Source organism: Penaeus vannamei, chromosome 39, assembly GCF_042767895.1.
Source record: "Penaeus vannamei isolate JL-2024 chromosome 39, ASM4276789v1, whole genome shotgun sequence".
NCBI lineage: Eukaryota > Metazoa > Arthropoda > Malacostraca > Decapoda > Penaeidae > Penaeus > Penaeus vannamei.
In genome coordinates, this window is record NC_091587.1 from 25,775,883 (window position 1) to 25,797,696 (window position 21,814).

A 21,814-nucleotide genomic window follows, 5' to 3' on the forward strand; every position below is an offset into this window, starting at 1 on the left:
GTGAGAGTGAGTGAGAGTGAGAGTAAGTGAGAGTGAGAGTGAGAGTAAGTGAGAGTGAGAGTGAGAGTGAGAGTGAGAGTGAGAGTGAAAATGAGAATGAGAATGAGAATGAGAATAAGAGTGAGAGTGAGAGTGAGAGTGAGAGTGAGAGTGAGAGTAAGTGAGAGTGAGAGTAAGTGAGAGTGAGAGTGAGAGTGAGAGTGAGAGTAAGAGTGAGAGTAAGTGAGAGAGAGTGAGAGAGTGAGATAGTAAGTGATTTGTTTGTTTTAGTTTCTGCTGGTCTTAAAGATATTACAAAGATTATTATATGATTATTCTTATTACTGTTTTTTTTAATAAATGCCCGGAAAATGCTGCTGTGACAACTTAACCCTTGTAGAAATATAGTCAGAAATATTTTTAACGGCAGAATCTCCTTGTTCCAGATGACGGCCTCAGCATGAATGAGATTGACCTGAAGATGACAAATTACAGCGTGATAGCTTCGCGTCTTGGTCTCACGGACAGAAGGCCCATACCAGACCCCATGCCATTCCCTCGCCCTGACCCCCTCGGATCGACCACGCTTGTGTCAAACATTGGCGAATCCCCTGAAGCCACTAATAGTATGTGTTGACAGTAAATTTTAGTGAAAGCTTGGTTATTTTGTCTTGTTCTTCTTTTCCTCCTCCCTATCTCCTCCTCCTCCTCCTCCTCCTCCTCCTCCACCTCCACCTCCACCTCCACCTCCTCCTCCTCCTCCTCCTCCTCCTCCTCCTCCTCCTCCTCCTCCTCCTCCTCCTCCTCCTCCTCCTCCTCCTCCTCCTCCTCCTCCTCCTCCTCCTCTTCTTTCTCCTCCTCTTCTTTCTCCCCCTCTTTCTCCTCCTCTTTCTCCTCCTCCTCTTTCTCCTCCTCTTTCTCCTCCTCTTCCTCTCTCTCTTCTTTCTTCTCTTGTCCCTCTTCCCCCTCAACCACCTGCCTCTGGTCTTCTTTTCCTCTTTTATAGGCACTGGTAGACAACTTTGTAATGTGTTCATATACATCTATTTTTTTTTAAGCTACCTTTTAAGTCTTCACAAATTAAATGGATTTATCTAAACAGCTTCAGGAGCTCGGCCGCGCGATAGCAACATTACCGCTGTACCTGATCGAAGCTTAGGAGAACAGGCTGCTGCTCTCACTTCCCCAATTGCAAGAATCTCAGCTCTCCGCCGCACCACACACGCCCTCAGGGTCACCATAGCTCGTGCCGTTGTGATGCGAGCTCTGTCTCTCCTTGCCTTGAGTGGCGGGTCTTGTGATCTGTGGGCTGGGCTCAATGCCCTTGGGCTCTGTGATGTTCGCCTTCTAGTCCGATTGATGTGGTTGGTTGCACAAGGTAAGAGTAGTAAAATTGTTGCTTATATTGTATTAATGTTGTCTGCTTATATATATATATATATATATATATATATATATATATATATATATATATATATATATATATATATATATATATATATATATATACACACACATATAGTGATTTATCCAGAATGGGAGCATAATTCAGAAGAGATATAGTTATCATTATTACTATTATTATTATTATTATTATTTTTTGAAGGACGTGTACCACTTGATGGATCTGCTCGGACAACCGGTGCAGTATTACAGCCAACAGACATCACCACAAGCCTCGCACACTTGAGTGACGCTATTGGTGCTCTTGCCCAAAACGACACAGATGCAGCCAAACTGCTTCTACATTTGTGTACACAGGTACTGTCAAAGGCTCTGCGACTTTAATGCTGAGGTCAAGTATGAATAGTTTTATCTGAGCTTTATCTGAGCAAGTGCTACAGAAATCATATATGCCCAGCCCATCAAATAGTTAATTATCTTTTATTACTGTACCTAAATATGAAGGTAATTGGAAAATGTCCAGGAACAAAGATATATATTTTCTCTTCAAGATATGCATAGATATAATATGAAATGGAGTTCTTGCAATTCATTTTTTAGATGGTGTAGCAAAACATAACTGTCCTGTGATTTCCAGCATTTGATGGTAGCAGCCATGGGCATGTCCAGTGGAGACATTGTAGGGGGATCAGGAGAAGAAGATGTCGATGTGACGCTTTGCGAGGAGCGGAGAGGCTGCCAGAATGCCTCTGCCATGCACCAGACAAGCTTTCCCGTAACACAGGCACTCGTATCCCTCCTAGCTGCAAACTCCTCACTTATTCATTTGGCTGGGAAAGGTAAGATATATATGGGTTATGACATTTGTTTGTTGATAAAGGCAAGATATTTTAGGCCAGTTTGAACTCTTTGTTTTTCTTGGTTGTAAATTAGTTGCTTATGGTATGGTTGGCGTTTAAGGCTTTTTTTCTTTCAAGGTTTGATATTTGGAATGTTTAAATTTGTCTAGTTTGTTGATCAGTGTGATATACAGGGTATTTGAAATTGCCAAAGAGGAAAGTATATAGCCGAGATAAACTATGCTCAATGATATAGTAATTTTTCCCTTATACTTCATTTCAGAATACATTGTGAATAGTAAATGACGTAGGAGAATAGAACCTTGTTGTTGACTTCATATGTCACACTCTATGAAGGGTGGTTACTCTATCAAATGATTTCATCCTCTCTGTAGGAGAAGCTGTAACGTCTCCAGTGACAGCAAGTGGGGGACAGGGAGACCCAGGAATTCAACTTGCCAATGCCCTTGCTGCTTGCATACTGTCCACACGGCTTCCACACTCGCACCGTCAGTGGGCTGCAACTCAGCTGGTCAGTTACGGACAAACTGGTGGTTTTAGAGTTGTATCAATATGTTTAAGTGAAGAAATTGTGGTGTGTAAAGTCTCTGTAACTTTTATTATGAAAGTGGCATATCAAAAGAGACTTCTTGTCTGTCATTTTTTAATAAAATTTTATGTGGTCATTCTCTCTCTCTCTCTCTCTCTCTCTCTCTCTCTCTCTCTCTCTCTCTCTCTCTCTCTCTCTCTCTCTCTCTCTCTCTCTCTCTCTCTCTCTCTCTCTCTCACTCTCTCACTCTCTCACTCTCTCACTCTCTCACTCTCTCACTCTCACTCTCACTCTCACTCTCACTCTCACTCTCACTCTCACTCTCACTCTCACTCTCACTCTCACTCTCTCTCTCTCTCTATCTCTCTATCTCTCTCTCTATCTCTCTCTCTCTATCTCTCTCTCTATCTCTCTCTCTCTATCTCTCTCTCTCTCTCTCTCTCTCTCTCTCTCTCCCCCCCTTCCTCCCTTCTTCCCTGCCTCCCTTCCTCCCTTCCTCCCTTCCTCCCTTCCTCCCTTCCTCCCTTCCTCCCTTCCTTCCTTCCTCCCTTCCTCCCTTCCTCCCTTCCTCCCTTCCTCCCTTCCTCCCTCCCTCCCTCCCTCCCTCCCTCCCTCCCTCCCTCCCTCCCTCCCAGACATTTTTACTATAACTGTGCTCTTTTTAGGTTGAATGCATTGGAGGCCGTGCCCAACTGGCTGAACATTGTAGTGATTTTCCGGGGCCAAATATCAGCAGCGCAGCAGACTTCACAGGAGCTCTGCCTCGTGTGCCAACTTCTTACCTAGAAGGGCATACTGCATGTGCTTCAAGGGCCCTGTGGATGCCAGGAAAGAACTTGCTTGTTACCAGGTAAATGGCCTTTGAATTCTTTTGAGATTGAATATCAATGGTTTTTTGATATTTAGACTTTTGGATTAATCATGTGAATTTTCTTTATTTTCACTGTTAGCTTTGAGATCATTAGTTTTGTTGATTGGAAGTCTTGTACTTTTTTTTGTTCTTGAGTGGAAATAAGAGAATGAAGGGAAGAATAGGAAAATTCCTGAATATGCTGAAGCCCTTTCTGCTTTTGTGCATCTTCAGGGCTTGATTGATCCAAATACTTTCCATTTTCAAAACATTTTCCTTGATATCATTAGTATTTGGATAATGGGAATCCTTTTTTCAGTTGGGTACATCAGGCAGCTTTATAGTATTGTCACATATTCAAGAGTATAAGAATATCACATACATGTATTCCTTTGGCAGTGGACATGATGGCTCGGTAAGAACTTGGAAGGTGAGTCAACGTTCTCATGCCTGCCAAGAACACACATTAGTGTTCCAACAGGATGAGAATGACAGCAACTACTCAGTCAATCCTCCTGCCATAGAACATGTGGTGGCATTACCCACCGGACGGCATATCGCCGCGTCTTCTGAAAATGTTCTCAATATATGGCCGTTGAATAGTAAGTGTGAACTTCTTTTCCACAGTCTATGAGTCTTAACGATGATCTAAATAATGTTGATATATCAGTATTTCACCTTTTTGTGAAATTAGTTGAAAGATGCATTGTAAGGCCATGTCTCATTGCAGGTAGCACTGTGGCATCATGGACAAGCAGCAGCATCATAACAGCGCTTGAGGCTCCACTGCATGGTGTGTGTGACCTTATGATCACTGGGCATCATGATGGCTCTGTCACCCTGGCAGCCTTTACAGCGAGCGGCATTATTCCAAATCCTATTAGGCATGCAGGAAGGCAGGACGGTAAGAAAGATTACTTTCCTTATTATGTAGTCAGTATATTATACATAAGAGAACTCATAAACTGGAATAATATAAGAAAAAGAAAAAAAGAAAGGCAGCAGTTTTTTATAACAAATGTTCCACTGATTTCAGTGATAAAGTTTTGTACATTTATGTATCTTTTTTTAATGATTTCTGCATATATTTTATGATTCCCATGTAAGTAGTATGTATTTTTTCCTCTTAGTACTCATTTCTATTATCTTTCCACAGTGTATGTAAGTTGCCTAGCATGGCATGACCAAGATAAAGATCTGGCAGTGGGTTTCAGCGACGGCGTTGTCCGCGTTTGTTCAGTGCAATCTGATGTGGGGAGTGTTACTGTTCAAGCCCAACAGGTAAGTATTTGAGTAGCTAAGCTCATTGGAAGTTACCTGAGATCACTGTTTGAAATATGTATTAGAAAATTGAGGGAAGTTTACCCAGCTTATCCCCTTGTTTTCCTAGGGACCAGTTCAGTGCCTAGAATGGAGCAGCAACTGTTGCTTGCTGGCTTCTTGTGGGGAAGGCGGCACTAAGGTTTGGACTCAGACGTCAAGTGGATGGACTCCTGTGTATTCCTTGGATTACAAATCTCTACCGCTATGCATAAAATGGTCTCCAGTTATAAGTGAGTTCATAGACTTTGACTGTATGGTGTTTATATTTTTAAGATTGTGGAATTTCGAGATGCAGAATCCTGTCTTAAAGGTTACACACATAATTATGATTGGATTACTGTCTTTGAATTCTTCTTTTCCTTGAAGTCTTTTTTATTTTTATAAATCGCAATATTCCATGTCCGCAGGTGGAGTCCTTGAAGGGGAATGTACACATATGTTAGTTGTGGGGCATGAGGATGGTCTAGTCACAGTGTGGGTAGTGCCCCAGAGTCCATCTGCGTCTGGGGATTCGGAATATAGGGGCAGGTAGGATGCTGCGTTATATATATTTTTTCTCCAGTATATTACTTCTTTAGAGTTATCTCTCTTGTTATGCTACTTGTTTCAAGACAGGAAATGTAAATATTATGTCTATATTTCTTTTGTTTTTTATGGTGTGCATATTGTTGTAAGATCCAGAACTTCTTTATAAGATGTGGGTATTAATAAAGTGTTATCATAAATAAAGAGAAAATTGTATTATGCGATTATAGCTCACAGCATGGGGAAGGTGCCGAGTCATGTGACCCAAGGTGCCAGCTGCAGCTACGAGGCCACCAGAGTCCAGTCACTTCCTTGGCCATCTCAACTTCGGGTCTTATGCTGGCCACAGGTCTGGATTTTAAAATTTAATTTAATCTAATTTTTTTGTGCATGAAATCTGATATTTAATGAAACAATTGTACTGGCTACTGTAGTAATAACGATGATAGCAAAGACATAAGTTGAGATAGAAATGATAGTAAAAATGATGATAATATTGATAGGAATAATAATGATCACCTTAATGGTGATGTTCAATGATAAAGCAGTGATATTAATAGAATGAGGATAATGATATCATGATGATGATAATGATAATGATGCTATAGATGACAGTGATAATGATAAAGCTCTTTTCAAATTAAATTTTCCTTTCCAGGTTGCCAGAAGAGCATGAATGGAATGGTTAATGTCTGGTCGCTACAAGAAGGCTCGCTGCTCCAAACTCTGGTTGGCTCAGGAGGAATTAATGCCCTGGTTTGGTGCGGAACGTCTGGCTTGGCTATTTGTGTGTCCCGATCACAGGTATGGGATGTTTGCACTTCAGTTATGGTATGAATGATAAAACACTTGACTGTGTTGATAAGATGTCAGAAAAATCTTGTGCTGTCTCTTTGTTGTGACTGATGTAAGTGTCCCAGTAATTTAGTGAGAGGAATGAAAGAATTAGCTTATAACAAGATGGCTCCTCACTTCCAGAACGTAGTGTTTACAGCGCTATCAGATGACCAGTTCTTCAAGCTTCGTATTCCGGCTTTCTGTCGCACACGTTTGCACACGTGGGGAATGACGGGGCTGCATCAGGCTCCCTGTCTGCGAGCGCTCTTGTCCCACCTTCCCTCTCTGCTGCTCTCACAATACCAGCATGAGAAACCGATGGGTAAGTGGGTAAGGGCATAGGGGATAAGCATGTATCATTAAGTTATTACTATGAGTAATCCTGTGATATGTTTGGTTGTTTAACATGAATTTCAATATTATTATCATTACTTTTTTTTCCTCTTTTTATTGTTATCACAATTTTTTATTTTCTTCTCCTTCTTTTTCTTCTCTGTGTTATTATTGTTATTGTTGTTACTATTATAATAATGATGATTATTATATATATATTTTTTTTACATTAAATCTATTATATTTCTTTATCTATTTATCTTTTATCATCATCATTACTATCACTATTACTATTTTGATTGCAGTTAAGATTATGATTATGATTACTATAGTTTTTCATAACTTCAGCATGATCTTTTATTTATTTATTTGCTTCATGTTTTTTGATGATGGATTGCAGTGTCAGATTTATCACAGATTTTGTTATGCTAAAGACAGCTTTGCTTACATTATGAAAGGGTCCTTTCTTATTGTAGTCAGAGGAATAAATAGGATTTATTTATTTTACCCTATTTTTTCTTTTATATTTTGTATTCTGCCAAATGAGATATTGGAGGTAAACATGACACTGATTCTTCACTGATTCTACTTTTTCAGTAAGCAGCGGAGAACAACTGGTGCACAGCCGTTACCTACAGCAGCTTTGTTCCTTGGCGTTGTTACTCAGGTTGGACTGCATCCTCTGTACTCAGCCGGCACCAGTTCACGTTACCAGACCGGAATCAGGTAGCAAACAGTCCTTCTCTGGGTGGAATTCAAAGCGAGGATGAATTCAGTGTCAGTTTTTTTTTTTTCATGTAGAAGAGATATGTATATAGTGCAGGAGTTCCCACCTTGGGGTATATACACCATGTATATTAATGTCTCAAAGGATAACCATAGTTTACCGAACAGTGTGCATTGTACACTGTACACCAGTATAATGAATGATGAATAATGTAGAACAAATGATTTAGAATGCACAAGTTACAACTAAGAAGGCATGTTCTTCCTATTTTCTTGTTACAAAGTTACAAATTTTGCAGTTTGTCAATGCTATTGTTATAAAATCCTTGTATAGCCTCTTCACATAGCCTCTTTTTAGAATGCATAAGGGGGTAGACTGAGGATGGGAACCCCTGTTCTAGTGGGTAATTGGGATTAAAATCTTTCCACCTTATGTTTTATTGGAAAGGTTAAAATTTTTTAGTATATAAATAGATATTAGAAGAAAAGGTTTATTGTCTTGTGAATAATGTTTTTTGATAAGGACACCATGAGAATTCTACATATTGTAGCATTCTATGGAAAGGCATCATAAGAGAGATTTACCACTTCAAGAAACCATGACAAGATAGTTATTGTTTTATGAATGAGATGAGCTGAAAAGTCTTAATCCTGATGCATGAACTGAAATAAATAATCATTATTGTGTTTTTTTCAGTTGTTGAATGGAATTGGTTGGAAACCCTTTGCACAGCTGTGAGTACAGCAGAGAGTCTAAAAAAGCGAACACCTCTCCCTCGTCCTTTTACAACCCAGCTTTTAAAGCATTCAGGTAAATTAGTAGTCCTTTATTTAGTATATAGCTGAAGCAGGATTTTGTGAAACATGTTTTATATAAGATTAAAGCTGATTCTATATTACCTTTAACCTCATGCAGTTGGGGATGGCATGTGCATTCATGCCATGCCCACTATGTGTTTAATTTAGTAATTGTTTTTGCATATAAATGGCTCCACAAGTACTAGGTCACCAATGAGCCACTTACAAGAAGTACGTGTCTCACCTGTTTAGCATTTTTCCTTGGTTTTTTATATTTTCTACTATCTAATTACTGCTGTTAGTAATGTTAATAACAATATATTAATTATAATCTACAACAAAAATAACAGTGTCAATATTGATAGCATTATTAGAAAAAAGTGTTTTCCTACTATTTCTAGGAAAAATGAGGTCACAAGATCTACTAATTGACTCCTTTGTAGCTAAGCACTTTGAGAGCCATCTATGTATAGAAACATTTAACAAAACAATACCAAAGTGAACGCGACATTTTCCCATCGGCATTGGATTAATGATCATATTTTCATTGTATTCAACAGATGATAAAGAACACCTGAACTATGCCATAGAAAATGGCAAATGGGACGTGGAACAGGACGCTGCTGTGATGTCGTGGGCAACGCATCACCCTGGGGACTGGCAGGTTGGAGGTCGTTGCCAGGTCTACATGTGGGGCAGCGGGAGGCACGGGCAGTTGGCCGAGACAGGTGAGAGCCATGCGTTGTAGTCATAGAATTAAGATTGTAAGCCATTAGTGATACGTATATGCACTATCTCATGCTTTTTATTAATTTTGTTTATGAAATTGATAAAAGCAGAGAGTCATTTGTTAAGCATACTTCATCTCACCGATTCAACCCTTTCATGAAATTTTTTGGGAAAGGTTTTATTTCTATTACTGTTATTGTTGTTATTAACATTCTTCTTTTTTATTATTATTGTTATTATTAATATTATTTTTACTATTATTATTATTATTTATTTTTTTTTTTTTTAATTTTTTTCAGATATGAATTAAGGCTCATTAGTGTTTTGTCACATATAATGTAGAATTGTGTTTGTTTGCTTTAGTCTGTAAGGACTAGCTACACTAGCGGAATTATTTTGTTATTTAAACACAATATTTGATACGGAAATGATTTCAAACCAATTTATGTACCTGAAATTTCATGAGATTTATGGTTGACAGGTCGAAGCAGTCTGGCACCAGTACTTACAGAATCTCTAGGATGTGCGCAGCAAGTTGTCTGCGGACAGAATTGCACGTTCATAGTGACCGCCAATGGATCCATCTTGGCCTGCGGGGAGGGGAGTTATGGTCGCCTGGGTCAAGGAAACTCGGATGACCTGCACACGCCCTCTGTCATATCCACCTTGCAAGGTAGCAAAGGATATTTTCTTTGTTTTTTTATCAATATTATTTGTAAAGCTTGTTCGTTGTGAAAAATGTGGAAAGAGATAGGAATGAAGATGAATTTCTTTATAGTGCAAGAGAAGTATTTGACTTGTTTTGTTATATTTCTGACAAAGATATGATTATTCTTATTGTTCTTTTTAATGTTAAATTTTTATCATTACTATTACAGTTCTTTTCTTTGTCTTTTATGCTATTCATTATGAATGATCGTGTCGCTTTCAGGCTTTGTGGTGACACAAGTTGCAACCTCATGTGGCTCAGATGGTCATAGTTTAGCCGTAACGGACAGTGGAGAAGTTTTCTCATGGGGGGACGGAGATTATGGCAAATTGGGTCACGGGAATTCAGACCGCCAACGGAGGCCAAGGCAGATTGAGGCGTTCCAGGGACAGGAGGTCGTTCAGCTGGCTTGCGGATTCAAGCACACAGCAGTGGTGACATCGGATGGCAAACTGTTCACTTTTGGGAATGGGGATTATGGAAGACTTGGTCTGGGGTCGACTGCAAACAAGAAGCTTCCCGAGAGAGTTACGGCTCTTGATGGCTGGCGGATCGGTCAAGTGGCTTGTGGACTGAATCACACTGTTTGTATTGACATTGATGGAAACACTGTTTGGGCTTTTGGAGATGGCGACTACGGAAAATTAGGTTTAGGAAATTCCACTTCAAAGTCTACACCACAGAAAGTCGAAGCTATGTGTGGCATTGGCATTAAAAAGGTTTGTTGTGGCACGCAGTTTACAGTGTTTCTCACAAAAGATGGCCGTGTTTATACGTGTGGAATGGATCGGCTCATTGGCCAGCCAGAATCACGGACAAGAGGACACAATCGGCCTCAGCAAGTTCCTGCTCTTGTGACTCATGTTGTGGTTGAAATAGCTGTTGGATCCGAACACACATTAGCACTTGCCAATAATGGAGATGTGTATGGCTGGGGAGTAAACAGCGACGGACAATTGGGACTCGGGCACACTGCAGCAGTACGAGAACCCCAGCTCATCTGGACACTGTCAGGGAAGGGGATCCGTCAGATCAGTGCCGGTCGCAGCCACAGTGCAGCCTGGTCAGCTCTGCCACTTCCTCCAGTAACCCCAGGGACCCCAGCTCCCATGCAGCTTGGGATTCCCGTGTCAGTGCCGCCACAGTACCCAAACTTGCAGAACATTCCCCCAGGTGCTCTCTGCTCAAGGCTGAGGATGCTCCATCAGTTCAGTGATCTGCTCTATGCATCATGGAAGCTCATACCCCTGACACCTGGGCTGGAATGCTATATAGAAAATGTGAGCGCTGTGACCTGTGCAGCAGTGCGTTCACTTGTGTCACCAAGAGTCTACACCCTTCCTTTGGTCCGTTGCCTTGGCCGAACTATGGTCCAGGGACGAAATTATGGGCCTCAAGTTACAGTCAAAAGAATATCAACGAGAGGAGCACCGTGTAAGCCTATTTTCATACAGTTGGCTCGCCAAGTAGTGAAACTTAAGCCGTCAGATCTGAGACTTCCCTCCAGAGCCTGGAAGGTAATTTCCCTTTTATGATATATGTTGGATGACAAATTTATTAAGGCAGTGTGATGTGAATGTTCTGTATGTTGAAAAAAAACTTATTCTACCACTTTATGTGATTGGTCTTGAGATTAGGTTTTAGTAGTTCCAAGTGCAGGAATGTAAACTATATAATTTTTTTCTTATACAGGTAAAACTTGTTGGTGAAGGAGCAGATGATGCAGGTGGTGTGTTTGACGACACGATGACAGAAATGTGTCATGAACTGGTGACAGGTGGAGTTCCTCTTCTCATACCAACACCCAATGCAGTCTCGGATGCTGGAAATAACAGGGACCGTTTCCTCCTTAATCCTGACTTGACTCAACATCACCACCTTCTCTGGTTCAAATTCTTAGGTATGTAGATGACTTTGCTTGAAGGAAATGAACATGAATGTAAGGAGTGATATGTATTTGCTATTATTAAAGGGCAACTGAATGATAGTAAAAGATGCTTTTAGCCAGTTCTCTTTATATCCTATATTTGATATAAATTCCAGGGATGTCAAAATAAGATCATTGTTCCTCCTCCAGGTATATTATTTGGCATTGCCATTCGCACCAAGAAACCCCTTGCCCTCCCCCTGGCGCCGCTGGTTTGGAAACTGCTTGCTGGTGTCCCACCCTCATCATCTGATCTTGAGGAGGTGAGTTATTGTGTATGCAGTAATGAATAAAACCAGTTCTTCTCAGATGTCTCATCTTTCTTAACGAAAAGAAAAAAGTCATGTGGTATTGCAACTGTGATGTTGTATTGTAAAGCACATGTTTGTTAGGTTTTCCCAGTCATATGATGCTTCACTATATTTGAAGATAAATGAGGTATTTAGATTGGTGGTGTTCTGTTAAGTTTGTGTCTTTTTAGGCATAGAAAATGGGAGGGGAAATTATTGCAGTATATTTTATCACATATACACTTAAGTGATTCCTTTCCTTTTTAGTAAATGCATATCACACTGAAGATAACTTGAATGACTGCCATTGTTTTCTTGAAATGAGAATTAGATGAATATATATTTTGTACTTGCAGGTTGATATTGAATATATGCAGAGCTTGCGAGCTATCCGAGATATTGACCAGGATGGTGTCACGGAAGACACTTTCCATGATGTAAGTGTATTTGAATTTTGGCATAATTATCATTAATACAACTACTATCAGTCAGGAAATGGGAATGCTATTTCCTCTTCCTTCTTCGGATATAATTAAAAATTAGATATTACCAGGATCCTGTTGTTATACTCATGAAATCATCTTTGTAAAGAGAGTAATGATTGAGTATCTTCTGCAGGTGATACCCCTTGAGAGTTTTGAGTGTACGAGCATGACTGGAGCTCGGGTGGCTGTGGTTCCTGGAGGAAGAGCGGTTCCTTTGACGTTTACTAACAGACAAGAATATGTCAACCGTACGATCTACTACAGGCTGCACCAGATGGATAGACAGGTGTTGTACTGGTTTTAGTGAATTAATGAAAAATATTTTTCTTTTTCCTTTTCCCTTTGTGTTGGATAAAAATATATAAAAAGTGGGATGTTTATTATCTGTTGTCCCCAAATGTTTAAACTCTATTATTTTTTTATACATTTTCCCCATGAAATTTAGTATTCTGAATGCATTTTTACAAAGCTTGGCCACATTGTCCTCAACAGGTTGCTGCTGTGCGTGAAGGCATGGCCTGGATCATCCCTGTGCCACTGCTCTCTCTGATGACAGCGGCTCATCTTGAACAGCTAGTCTGCGGACTTCCACACATTTCTGTGGCTACATTAAAGAAAGTTGTGAGGTAAATTTCTGTGTCTGCATAGTGTTAGCAAATGTGATGTTAAAAGTTATTAACGTATGGGCACATATGGTTGATATATGGAACAGCCTTTTTTGTTGTTTAGCATCATGATAAAGTGATAATTGTAGAATTAAAGTGAATCATTTTTAAGATTCTTGGCCTTTAATTCTGGTACTCTTATGATTTTATTTTACAATTCCAATACCTCACACAGATGGTGGAGGTTTTCATATTTGACATTTGAACTAGAAATACACCCCACCATACTTCTCTTTTTTCAACAAGGTATCGTGAGGTGGATGAAAATGACCCCCTTGTGGTATGGCTCTGGCACATTCTGGAGTCATTCAGTCCCTGTGAACGGGTTTTGTTTGTCCGCTTTGTGTCAGGGCGCTCACGACTGCCAGCTAATTTGGCTGATCTGTCGCAACGGTTTCAGGTGGGGTCTTGTTTGCTATTTTATTTGTTTATTTTTACTCTTTAGATTTTTTATTTTTCTTCCTTTGTTTCACAGTGTTTTGAATATTGCTGGAGCTTAGTACTATATAATTTCTAGAAGATTTTTTTTTAAAGATATAGTGCATTAATATAATTTAAGAAGAGGTGATTGACTGTGAGGATAGTCTTTTATATCAGGTGCTGTTTTGTACAGAAATATGAATGTAGCCTAAATTTCTGAGGCGTGAAATATAGAATTATGTTTTAGCTTCAAAAGGAATAAACTCATTGAGAGAAAGTATAGGTAAAGGGAACTGGCGTACATATTAATTTATGGCTTGTTAATGTATATTGGTTTAGGCAGGGTTTCTGTTTTCTTTTCATTGGCAAGAAGATATATCTTTTTATTCAAAATGTATGTTACAGATGCTAGATTATAAGTGATGCTTGCATACATTTCTTATGTGAACTAGATGTTTGACAGACTTGACAGATATTCTGATGCAAAGAAGTCAATGATTCTTTTATTATACTAGTTAGTATAATAGAGATGGATGGAATTATATGTAAGCACATTGAGTTTGAAATGCACGCTTTGCTAATTTCAAAATTTTTGTTGGAGCTAAACAGGATAACCATGATGGTTGTTGCAGGTTATGCGTGTGGACCGGCCAATCGACTCACTGCCTACTGCTCAGACGTGCTTCTTCCAGCTACGACTCCCACCCTACTCCAGCCAGGAGGTGATGGCAGAAAAAATGCGCTATGCTATCAACAACTGTCGCTCAATTGATATGGATAACTACATGTTAGCCAGAAATCAAGACCCGAACCATCATTCTGATGATGATGAGTTTTAGATAATAGATAAAGATATGGAGACAATCATATAACATGGAGAAAAAATGGTGATTGACAAACATGAGCCTGTATAATAATGATGTGATATTTTCATATGTCACATATCAGAGCTTATTTTATTATAGATCAGATTCAAAGACCCTTTAAAATAATCAGCCATGAAAGAAAGTGCATTCCATTACATATATTTATGATAAGATTTATGAAAACCTCTCAGTGTTTTTTGAATATGGCAGTGCTCATTCCCCTCAGAATACAGCACCTTTCATCATGTCTTTCATTATTAAAAGCCATATGTTAATGTTTATTACACTCATGTTGGGTAAATGTCGAATCATTCACATACACATTTATTCTTTATAGAGTGAATATTCAAGAAAGGCCAACTAAAGCTTTGAATGTGAAATCAGTATATAGCAGCAAGTCATAAGTACCCTTTTGCTTTTGTGTGGACAACGGATACGAAAGTCATTGGAGGCTGAATTTTTTTTCTACCCTTATAGGAAATCTCATAAATTGCTGTAGTTTTTGTATATTTAAAAAAAGATCGATCATTTTTGTGAATAAAAAAAAAGTGTGATAATGGTGAAGCCAGCAATTGCAACATAATTTGAGCTGTGACATGTCATATTTTGACAAGTTTTCTTTTTTGTGCTTGGGGTGATAGTAAAGATAACATTTTACTGAAGTTCATGGATTAAGGAGCCGCAGTGTGGAAAGTCTCTTGTATAATTCATGGTTATAGGCTTTATAATGTTCTTGAGGTATGAATCTTTTATGGTTATATATTTAATAGCTGAAAGGAAATTGAAGACCCTGCTTCATGTTTATTTCAGGTTTTATGCAGTGATGTTTCTGTTTGTTAACTTAGTTTGGTAAATCTTATGGTAATTTTATGAAACTGAAAATAACCTACCTAGTCTTTTAGTCACAAAATTTTATGTATGTAAAATTCTACATCCTGTAAACCAAAATGTCTCTCAAACGCTTATATTACTGGTGGTTAAAGGAGCCAGGGCAGTTACCGATTGCTTCAAACCCTAAATGGGAAGCATTCTGCATAATGTACAGAGAAGTTTACTGAGAGAGAGAGAGAGAGAGAGAGAGAGAGAGAGAGAAAGAGAGAGAGAGAGAGAGAGAGCGAGAGAGAGAAAATCACGAACGGGAGTGAATCCTAGATTGTAGGATCTTTTCATTCAATTTTATCATAGGTGAAACTTGTGGAGGAGCTTCTCAGTAGTCTCGTCTGTGTTGTGTATTAGTGTGGTGCTGAAGTTACGGTTTTGTATTTTGATGTGTGTGTTTTTTTATGAGTGGCTTTATTATGAACAGGAATAGCTTGAGTAAGATTGTGTGAACCTTGTAATCTGGTAGCACCAATATTTTAGCTATTGTAAACTATGAAAGAATGTGGTCTGTGTTACTAAATAAGACTGTGAAGTTAAGTTTGCCTTCAGTCTGTAGTGAATTACAGCATTAGTTTTTGGATATCTGCAGTATATGATAAAGAATGCTGTGTTTTTTGTTCTCTTTTTTTTAGGAAGAATTATTTTCATTTCCTTTTTGATGAAATGTGATAAATGTCTCTCTTTTTTTTTTTAAGTGTGTGGGGGGAGTGTACATAGCAGCTGATTTTGACCAAACTGCAGTGATGTTATAAAGAGAAAAAAGCCTCTCTTTTGCAAGACACCAATTAAGAAGCTAAATGATTCAGGTTTTCAGTCCGAGTATGAGCTTTTGGATGTCGCTTTTTCATTTTTCTTTGGCGATATTTCCCTCGGTGTGTGTGTCTTGTGATGAAGAAGAAAAACATTATGCAAACAAAGAGACAAACCTGTTTTACTTGAGGAATGTGATTTAAGATGAAATGATGACCAATTGCTGTTAAGAAATATTTTCTCTTTGAGCTGGTTTGCTTTTGGAGACTTTTTAAAAATAGATATGGTGAGGAAATTCTTTTTAAAATCACATATTGCTTTCCATTTGATTTGGTTAAAAAATAAGAAAAAAGAGCGAGCTCATATTCTTTCGTGGAACACAACAAACTGCCTTGCTTCTTGTAAGGTGTTTCATTTGGACTGAGGTGTAGTAGTGGCATTGTATTTTTAAACAGGGGTTCTTTTTCAGATGAGTATCATTTTATCAATATATTGCTCAGGAATTATTGCCTTCGTTACAAGAGACTTTGTTTCCCCCAACTACGATATGTTGTTTACGGTCTTCAGCGATGGTCTACTGTCGATCAAATGTGATTTAATTTATTTGTTTGTTTTTGATGGAGTCTAGATTCTAGGTTATAGGCGAAGAGGTGATCATTTCTATACTATACTATTATTATTTTCTTTTTATCAAGGCAAAGATGCATTTGAGAAATTGGTGACGATTAGCTGAACTATCACTAACCTGTGAAGTGCATTTTCACCTCAGTAAAAAGAAAAAGAGTATGGTTTTAATTGTTTCAGCTTTGAAACTATGTATTTGATTTACTATCATCTGTATCTGTTAAGCTCTCATTTATTTCATGATGTTTTCTCCTGAACGATAAACATTTTCTGTTTTATTTATATCATCAGTTCATTTTACACTAACTTTAAGTAGGATCATTGTGGAAAAGGTTAATATATTATGAAAGTTTAAAAAAAATAATTGATATGCAAGAAGTAAGAAAAACTTCAGTATACTTGCTAGTCACGAGAGACGCATTCACAATCACTAATGACTGTTCTGACAAAATTGTTTGGATCCGCACGGGCAGTTAAGGAAAAGGTTGATGGCGGCCTTTCGACTTTGGGGCCGTCACGTCTTGCTACTCCTCTGCCTAACTGTGTCGATGGGTAGGTAATTGGATAAGAAATATTGAAAAACGCAGATGCTTTATATGTCTAGAACATCAGTCATGCATCAAGGAGAGTGAATGGGTTCCTTGAAAACCTTTTTTTTTATTTTTATTGGTTTATGTTTCTTGCCATTTTGCTTTTTTGCTCACTATACATTGTTGAATCACATGATATTTGTTTTGTTTATGTAATTCTGTTTGGATTATCACTAAGAAAGTAAAAAGACAATTGTACTGTATTTGTATGCAGGTTGAATAAGAAAAAAAGTGATGGATTGATGGAGTTTCACTTGTCCTAAAATTAAAAACAAGAAGTTTTATTATTTGTATAATGGGTTCCATATTAGTTTGTGATATTTAGTTCATCAGTATTCATGTTTTAAGCAACAGTTCATTATTGTGATAAAAAATATGCCTAGTACATTCATATGTCTGCTACTTTCCAATTCCAGTGTTCACTCAGTCTCTGTCGGATAACAATAAGTCTATAAGATAAATCATTTTTATTCCAAAAATTCAAAAAGAATATTAGTAAACATATCTTATGTAATGCAGTGTAGATTTCAAGGCAAGAAAAAATGTAAGGAATTCAAAGGAGGCTGACTAAACTGGTTTCATCCATTGCAAAGCCATTTCAGCTAATATATGTCAATAATTTTCCTTCAGTATCTGGAATTGAATGGAGAATACATAAAACAAATATACGATGGTGCATGAGGACTAATCTACCGGAAGAGAGCACTCCCTCAGCCACCTTTCTTGACGGTTTTGAACCTCGTCCGAGTTTGGAACCAGACACAACTCGGGGAACCTTTGTCTAAATCCTACAATTTTCTCTAGTCTATGGGTGTCTTAGAAGTTTATTAATACTATTATCTAGCTGTAACACGAAGGCATTCGCAGCCAGCATAGGCACTGCAAGTCTTGCGGATTGCATATGTAAGGTAACCAATATATATGGAGAACGTTGGGGGTCCGGAGCAAGATCCTTGGTCCGGAAGTGGCTCAGGGCACAGAATCGTGTCTGGCTGGTGGAGCTCGGGCGTTAGAAGGCAATTCTCATTCCATAAGACATTTCAGAAACGAAGACGATCCAAGCGCATCATAAATCATAGAACATAGGTTCCTGAATGACCAGTTTATTATCGTCAGCATCCAGTTAACTTTCTTTTTTTTCTGAATATTGTTAGACAGTGTTCTACTCACAGAGTAAATTATGTCATCATTCTTACAGTACGAATCATAAAAAAGAGGAAAGTACTTAAGTAACCAAAATAAAACTAATCCTAAGACGACGTCACGTTTCACCGTCTACAAATACAGTCTACATTCACACCGCAATGGAACTAAACATATGACAATGCAAACATTCATTTTTTTCGGGATTTATAAAACAATGAGGTATGAAACTTGTTATAGGCGCTGACAAAGGACACAAAGACGTAGTACATGTGCATTTTCTACTTCGATCCCTCTGACCGGACGAAGTCTGTGATTAGTGCCCCTTCTGGATCTCCTTCAGCGCCTGCCACATGCAGAAGGCGAACATCATGGCGAAGCACTGAAAAGGGAGGTTTGGCTCATGATACAATTGTAAAAAGAACAAGATCAGCGATCGAAAATTTTAAATAAGTAGCTTTGTTACTCTGGACATTCTGGCAAGTTCCGTTTACTTTTAAAATCTAAGGATAATATGAGAGAGAGAGAGAGAGAGAGAGAGAGAGAGAGAGAGAGAGAGAGAGAGAGAGAGAGAGAGAGAGAGAGAGAGAGAGAGAGAGAGAGAGAGAGAGAGAGAGAGAGAGAGAGAGAGAGAGAGAGAGAGAGAGAGAGAGAGAGAGAGAGAGAGAGAGAGAGAGAGAGAGAGAGAGAGAGAGAGAGAGAGAGAGAGAGAGAGAGAGAGATGGATAGATGAATGGATATTATATTAACATATGAAAGATAGATAGATAGATAGACAGATAGATAGATAGATAGATAGATAGATAGACAGATGGATAGATGGATGGATAAATAGATAGATATATAGATAAACAGATAGAGAGAAATGGGGGTTGCCTTGCAGCTCTCCTTATCAGTAGATTGGTAATGAGAGTGGCCTACATTACTTGTTCTAGATTATACGCGGGGTACACTGGTAAATAGTGTCAACGGCATACCGCGTATTATTTCAGGCTCGAGTATTGACCTTTCTCAAAGGGGTACCCTTCAGAAGAGCAAAAACCTCGTGGTTTATATACTCCTTTCCAAGGGGTATATATGCCACGTATATATATATATATATATATATATATATATATATATATATATATATATATATATATATATATATATATATATATATAGAGAGAGAGAGAGAGAGAGAGAGAGAGAGAGAGAGGAGTGTTTGGAACAGGTATGGTCGAGAATGGATAATTTCACGATGGAACATGTATTATTAACTTTCTGTTATTGTATCTCCATTAGAATCCCAAAATTCTGACGAAGACATTAATAACAAAGCGCCAGCTACCTGCCCTGCATCACGTCCTGCAAGGTGCTGTTACCGAATCAGAATACTAAGAAAAATGACTTGACCTTTAATAGCTATAGCACGAAGTAACAACAACAACGCAACGACAAACACAACAAATAAATAAATACATCTAATAAATAAATAAATACAAACAAATAAATAAATAAATACAAACAAATAAATACATCTAATAAATAAATAAATACAAACAAACAAATAAATAAAAACAAATAAATACATCAAACAACAAACCTGGAAGAAGCACAGAGAGAGCGAGAGGCCGGCGATCCAACCGGTGCGGACTTCCAGGTACTGGGAGAAGATCTCGGCGCAGGAGTCTCCGTACTGGTTACCGGTGACCTGCAGCGAAATGCTTAATATTCAATTTCTGAAATCGAGTGCGTGTAGTTCGCTCTAGCAGGTGGAGAAATGTATTCTAAGCAAGGATAATGTGGAAACATATTTCACAACTCTTCACTCGTATCTTTTATCTTTATATATATCATCTACTGATTCGTTAGTTTACCGAAACACCCCTTATTTTGACGTGATTCATAATTTACGAATCGGTGGAACCCCGCAAGCCGCCGTTCGCATAGTCAAATGCGGATTCATCTTTACCTGGTCTCGACAGGTGTCCGGTACAGGTAAGTGTATGTTCCCGTAGTCACTGGCAGAATAACCGCCACAGCATCCGACCTGTTATGAAGCAACGTTTTAACTTCAGTGTATTGACGTGTATCTTATATTCGTTTCTCCTAAACTATACAAATATTTTTATAAGGATTATATGAAAATCAACGAATCAGTGAAACGGGACAATAGCCTCCACATCTGTTTACTTTACAAACTGCAAAAAGAATAAGAAGAGTTACTGTACACAAGACATTAATGTATGCTTTGGTATACTGTACATTGCAGGTAATATCTACAGTGGATGCAATTATAGGAACTTCATGATAAGATAACAAATTCAAAGGGATTAAACGACGTGAGCCATGATAATTGAGAGGCTGTTAAGACACCATCAAAACAATCCTTGATCCCAATATGATAAAGAGCAGCGTTGTCCAAACATATTACTAACCCACAACGGCGCTCCTGAAGTGTATATCTATATGTGTGTGTGCGTGTTCGTAAGTGTGTGTGTGTGAACATAAATATGTATAAATATGCCTATATATGCCTACCTTCTTGTAATGTTGTTCTTGTACCCCCCCCCCAATCCCCGTCAACCATGGCTAAACAAACTGTTTAATTCAGGATAATGCAAATAATATACTTATTATGACAAGACTGCATTGTAGGATTGTTGGTCAATAAATTCGAATTTAATATACGCGAATAAAAAAGATGAAACATAGAACATGTGATGTTTCTGTTTGTGTGTGTGTGTGCGTGTGCGTTCCTTGTTCACGTCCCCTTATGATCCATGTTGCGTACCCCCAGGGGTCCTCGTACCCCCAGGGGTCCTCGTACCCCCAGGGGTCCTCGTACCCCCAGGGGTCCTCGTACCCCAGGGGGTCCTCGTACCCCAGGGGGTCCTCGTACCCCAGTTTGGACAACAACACTGATAAAGAGAATAAAAGAATAAGCCAGTCCTCAGCACGGCACTTCTCCACGACCTCCGACCACGCCTTCCCCGCGCCCCGACCCACAGACCGAACTCCCCAAAACCTCACGTATTCCTGAAGGATGTCGACAGTCCTCCTGGCCGAGACGTCCCACTGGTACTGGTAGATCTTGTTCCTGATGGCCTCCTGCAGCCACGGGTAGATGCGCGAGTCCTCCAGGCCATTGTCCAGCACGTAGGCGGACCCCCCGAGCAGCAGCCCGAAGGTCACCACCGTCATGATCTTGTACTGGGGTTCGGGAGCGAGGGAAAGGGTCAAGGGTCACCACAGCGGAGTGATTCGGCTTCTCTTTTGTATCAAGTATGGGTTTCTGATTGTCTTCTCTCAGGTTATCATTACTAAGCTTTGGTGTGCTTTTTAATATCAAAATCTAACCATAGTTATCCTCATAATTCAATCTGTTATCAAATATCTCTGACAAAAAAACAAACAAACTTGAATATATAACATTATATCCAATATAACACAAATTCTCATAACACAATTTGCAATGAATTCAAATAAATTCATTTCTACAAATAATGAAATTCATACAAACATCAACTACTATACTACGAAACATTTCATGCAAGAAAGAATGGAAAAAAATAAAGTGATAGGACA

The 21,814-nt window shown here is 38.7% G+C and overlaps 2 protein-coding genes across 4 annotated transcripts in view; one reads left to right on the top strand and one right to left on the bottom strand.

The window, feature by feature from the left end:
• Positions 1 to 17,341, top strand: part of LOC113815676 (probable E3 ubiquitin-protein ligase HERC1) — a 56,741-nt gene extending 39,400 nt beyond the window's left edge. The window contains exons 49-74 of the mRNA XM_070116705.1: positions 426 to 605; positions 1,082 to 1,357; positions 1,586 to 1,740; positions 2,021 to 2,222; positions 2,618 to 2,754; positions 3,438 to 3,622; positions 4,022 to 4,224; positions 4,353 to 4,526; positions 4,779 to 4,903; positions 5,013 to 5,175; positions 5,353 to 5,473; positions 5,701 to 5,819; positions 6,129 to 6,274; positions 6,449 to 6,629; positions 7,238 to 7,366; positions 8,064 to 8,177; positions 8,725 to 8,892; positions 9,375 to 9,566; positions 9,825 to 11,119; positions 11,295 to 11,502; positions 11,680 to 11,792; positions 12,176 to 12,256; positions 12,438 to 12,590; positions 12,797 to 12,930; positions 13,216 to 13,369; positions 14,022 to 17,341. Of these exons, the coding sequence (XP_069972806.1) occupies positions 426 to 605; positions 1,082 to 1,357; positions 1,586 to 1,740; positions 2,021 to 2,222; positions 2,618 to 2,754; positions 3,438 to 3,622; positions 4,022 to 4,224; positions 4,353 to 4,526; positions 4,779 to 4,903; positions 5,013 to 5,175; positions 5,353 to 5,473; positions 5,701 to 5,819; positions 6,129 to 6,274; positions 6,449 to 6,629; positions 7,238 to 7,366; positions 8,064 to 8,177; positions 8,725 to 8,892; positions 9,375 to 9,566; positions 9,825 to 11,119; positions 11,295 to 11,502; positions 11,680 to 11,792; positions 12,176 to 12,256; positions 12,438 to 12,590; positions 12,797 to 12,930; positions 13,216 to 13,369; positions 14,022 to 14,228 (5,315 nt within the window). The 3' untranslated portion in view covers positions 14,229 to 17,341. The remainder of the gene's footprint in view (positions 1 to 425; positions 606 to 1,081; positions 1,358 to 1,585; positions 1,741 to 2,020; positions 2,223 to 2,617; positions 2,755 to 3,437; positions 3,623 to 4,021; positions 4,225 to 4,352; positions 4,527 to 4,778; positions 4,904 to 5,012; positions 5,176 to 5,352; positions 5,474 to 5,700; positions 5,820 to 6,128; positions 6,275 to 6,448; positions 6,630 to 7,237; positions 7,367 to 8,063; positions 8,178 to 8,724; positions 8,893 to 9,374; positions 9,567 to 9,824; positions 11,120 to 11,294; positions 11,503 to 11,679; positions 11,793 to 12,175; positions 12,257 to 12,437; positions 12,591 to 12,796; positions 12,931 to 13,215; positions 13,370 to 14,021) is intronic.
• Positions 17,342 to 17,553: 212 nt separating this feature from the next.
• The window catches only part of LOC113815680 (tetraspanin-2A-like), a 17,189-nt gene continuing 12,928 nt past the window's right edge, over positions 17,554 to 21,814 (bottom strand). For all 3 annotated transcript variants that reach the window (XM_070116707.1, XM_070116706.1, XM_070116708.1), the window contains exons 3-6: positions 21,260 to 21,439; positions 20,199 to 20,276; positions 19,830 to 19,937; positions 17,554 to 18,626 (exon numbers count right to left, since the gene is read on the bottom strand). In XM_070116707.1, coding sequence (XP_069972808.1) covers positions 18,561 to 18,626; positions 19,830 to 19,937; positions 20,199 to 20,276; positions 21,260 to 21,439 — 432 coding nt within the window. In that variant the 3' untranslated portion in view covers positions 17,554 to 18,560. The remainder of the gene's footprint in view (positions 18,627 to 19,829; positions 19,938 to 20,198; positions 20,277 to 21,259; positions 21,440 to 21,814) is intronic.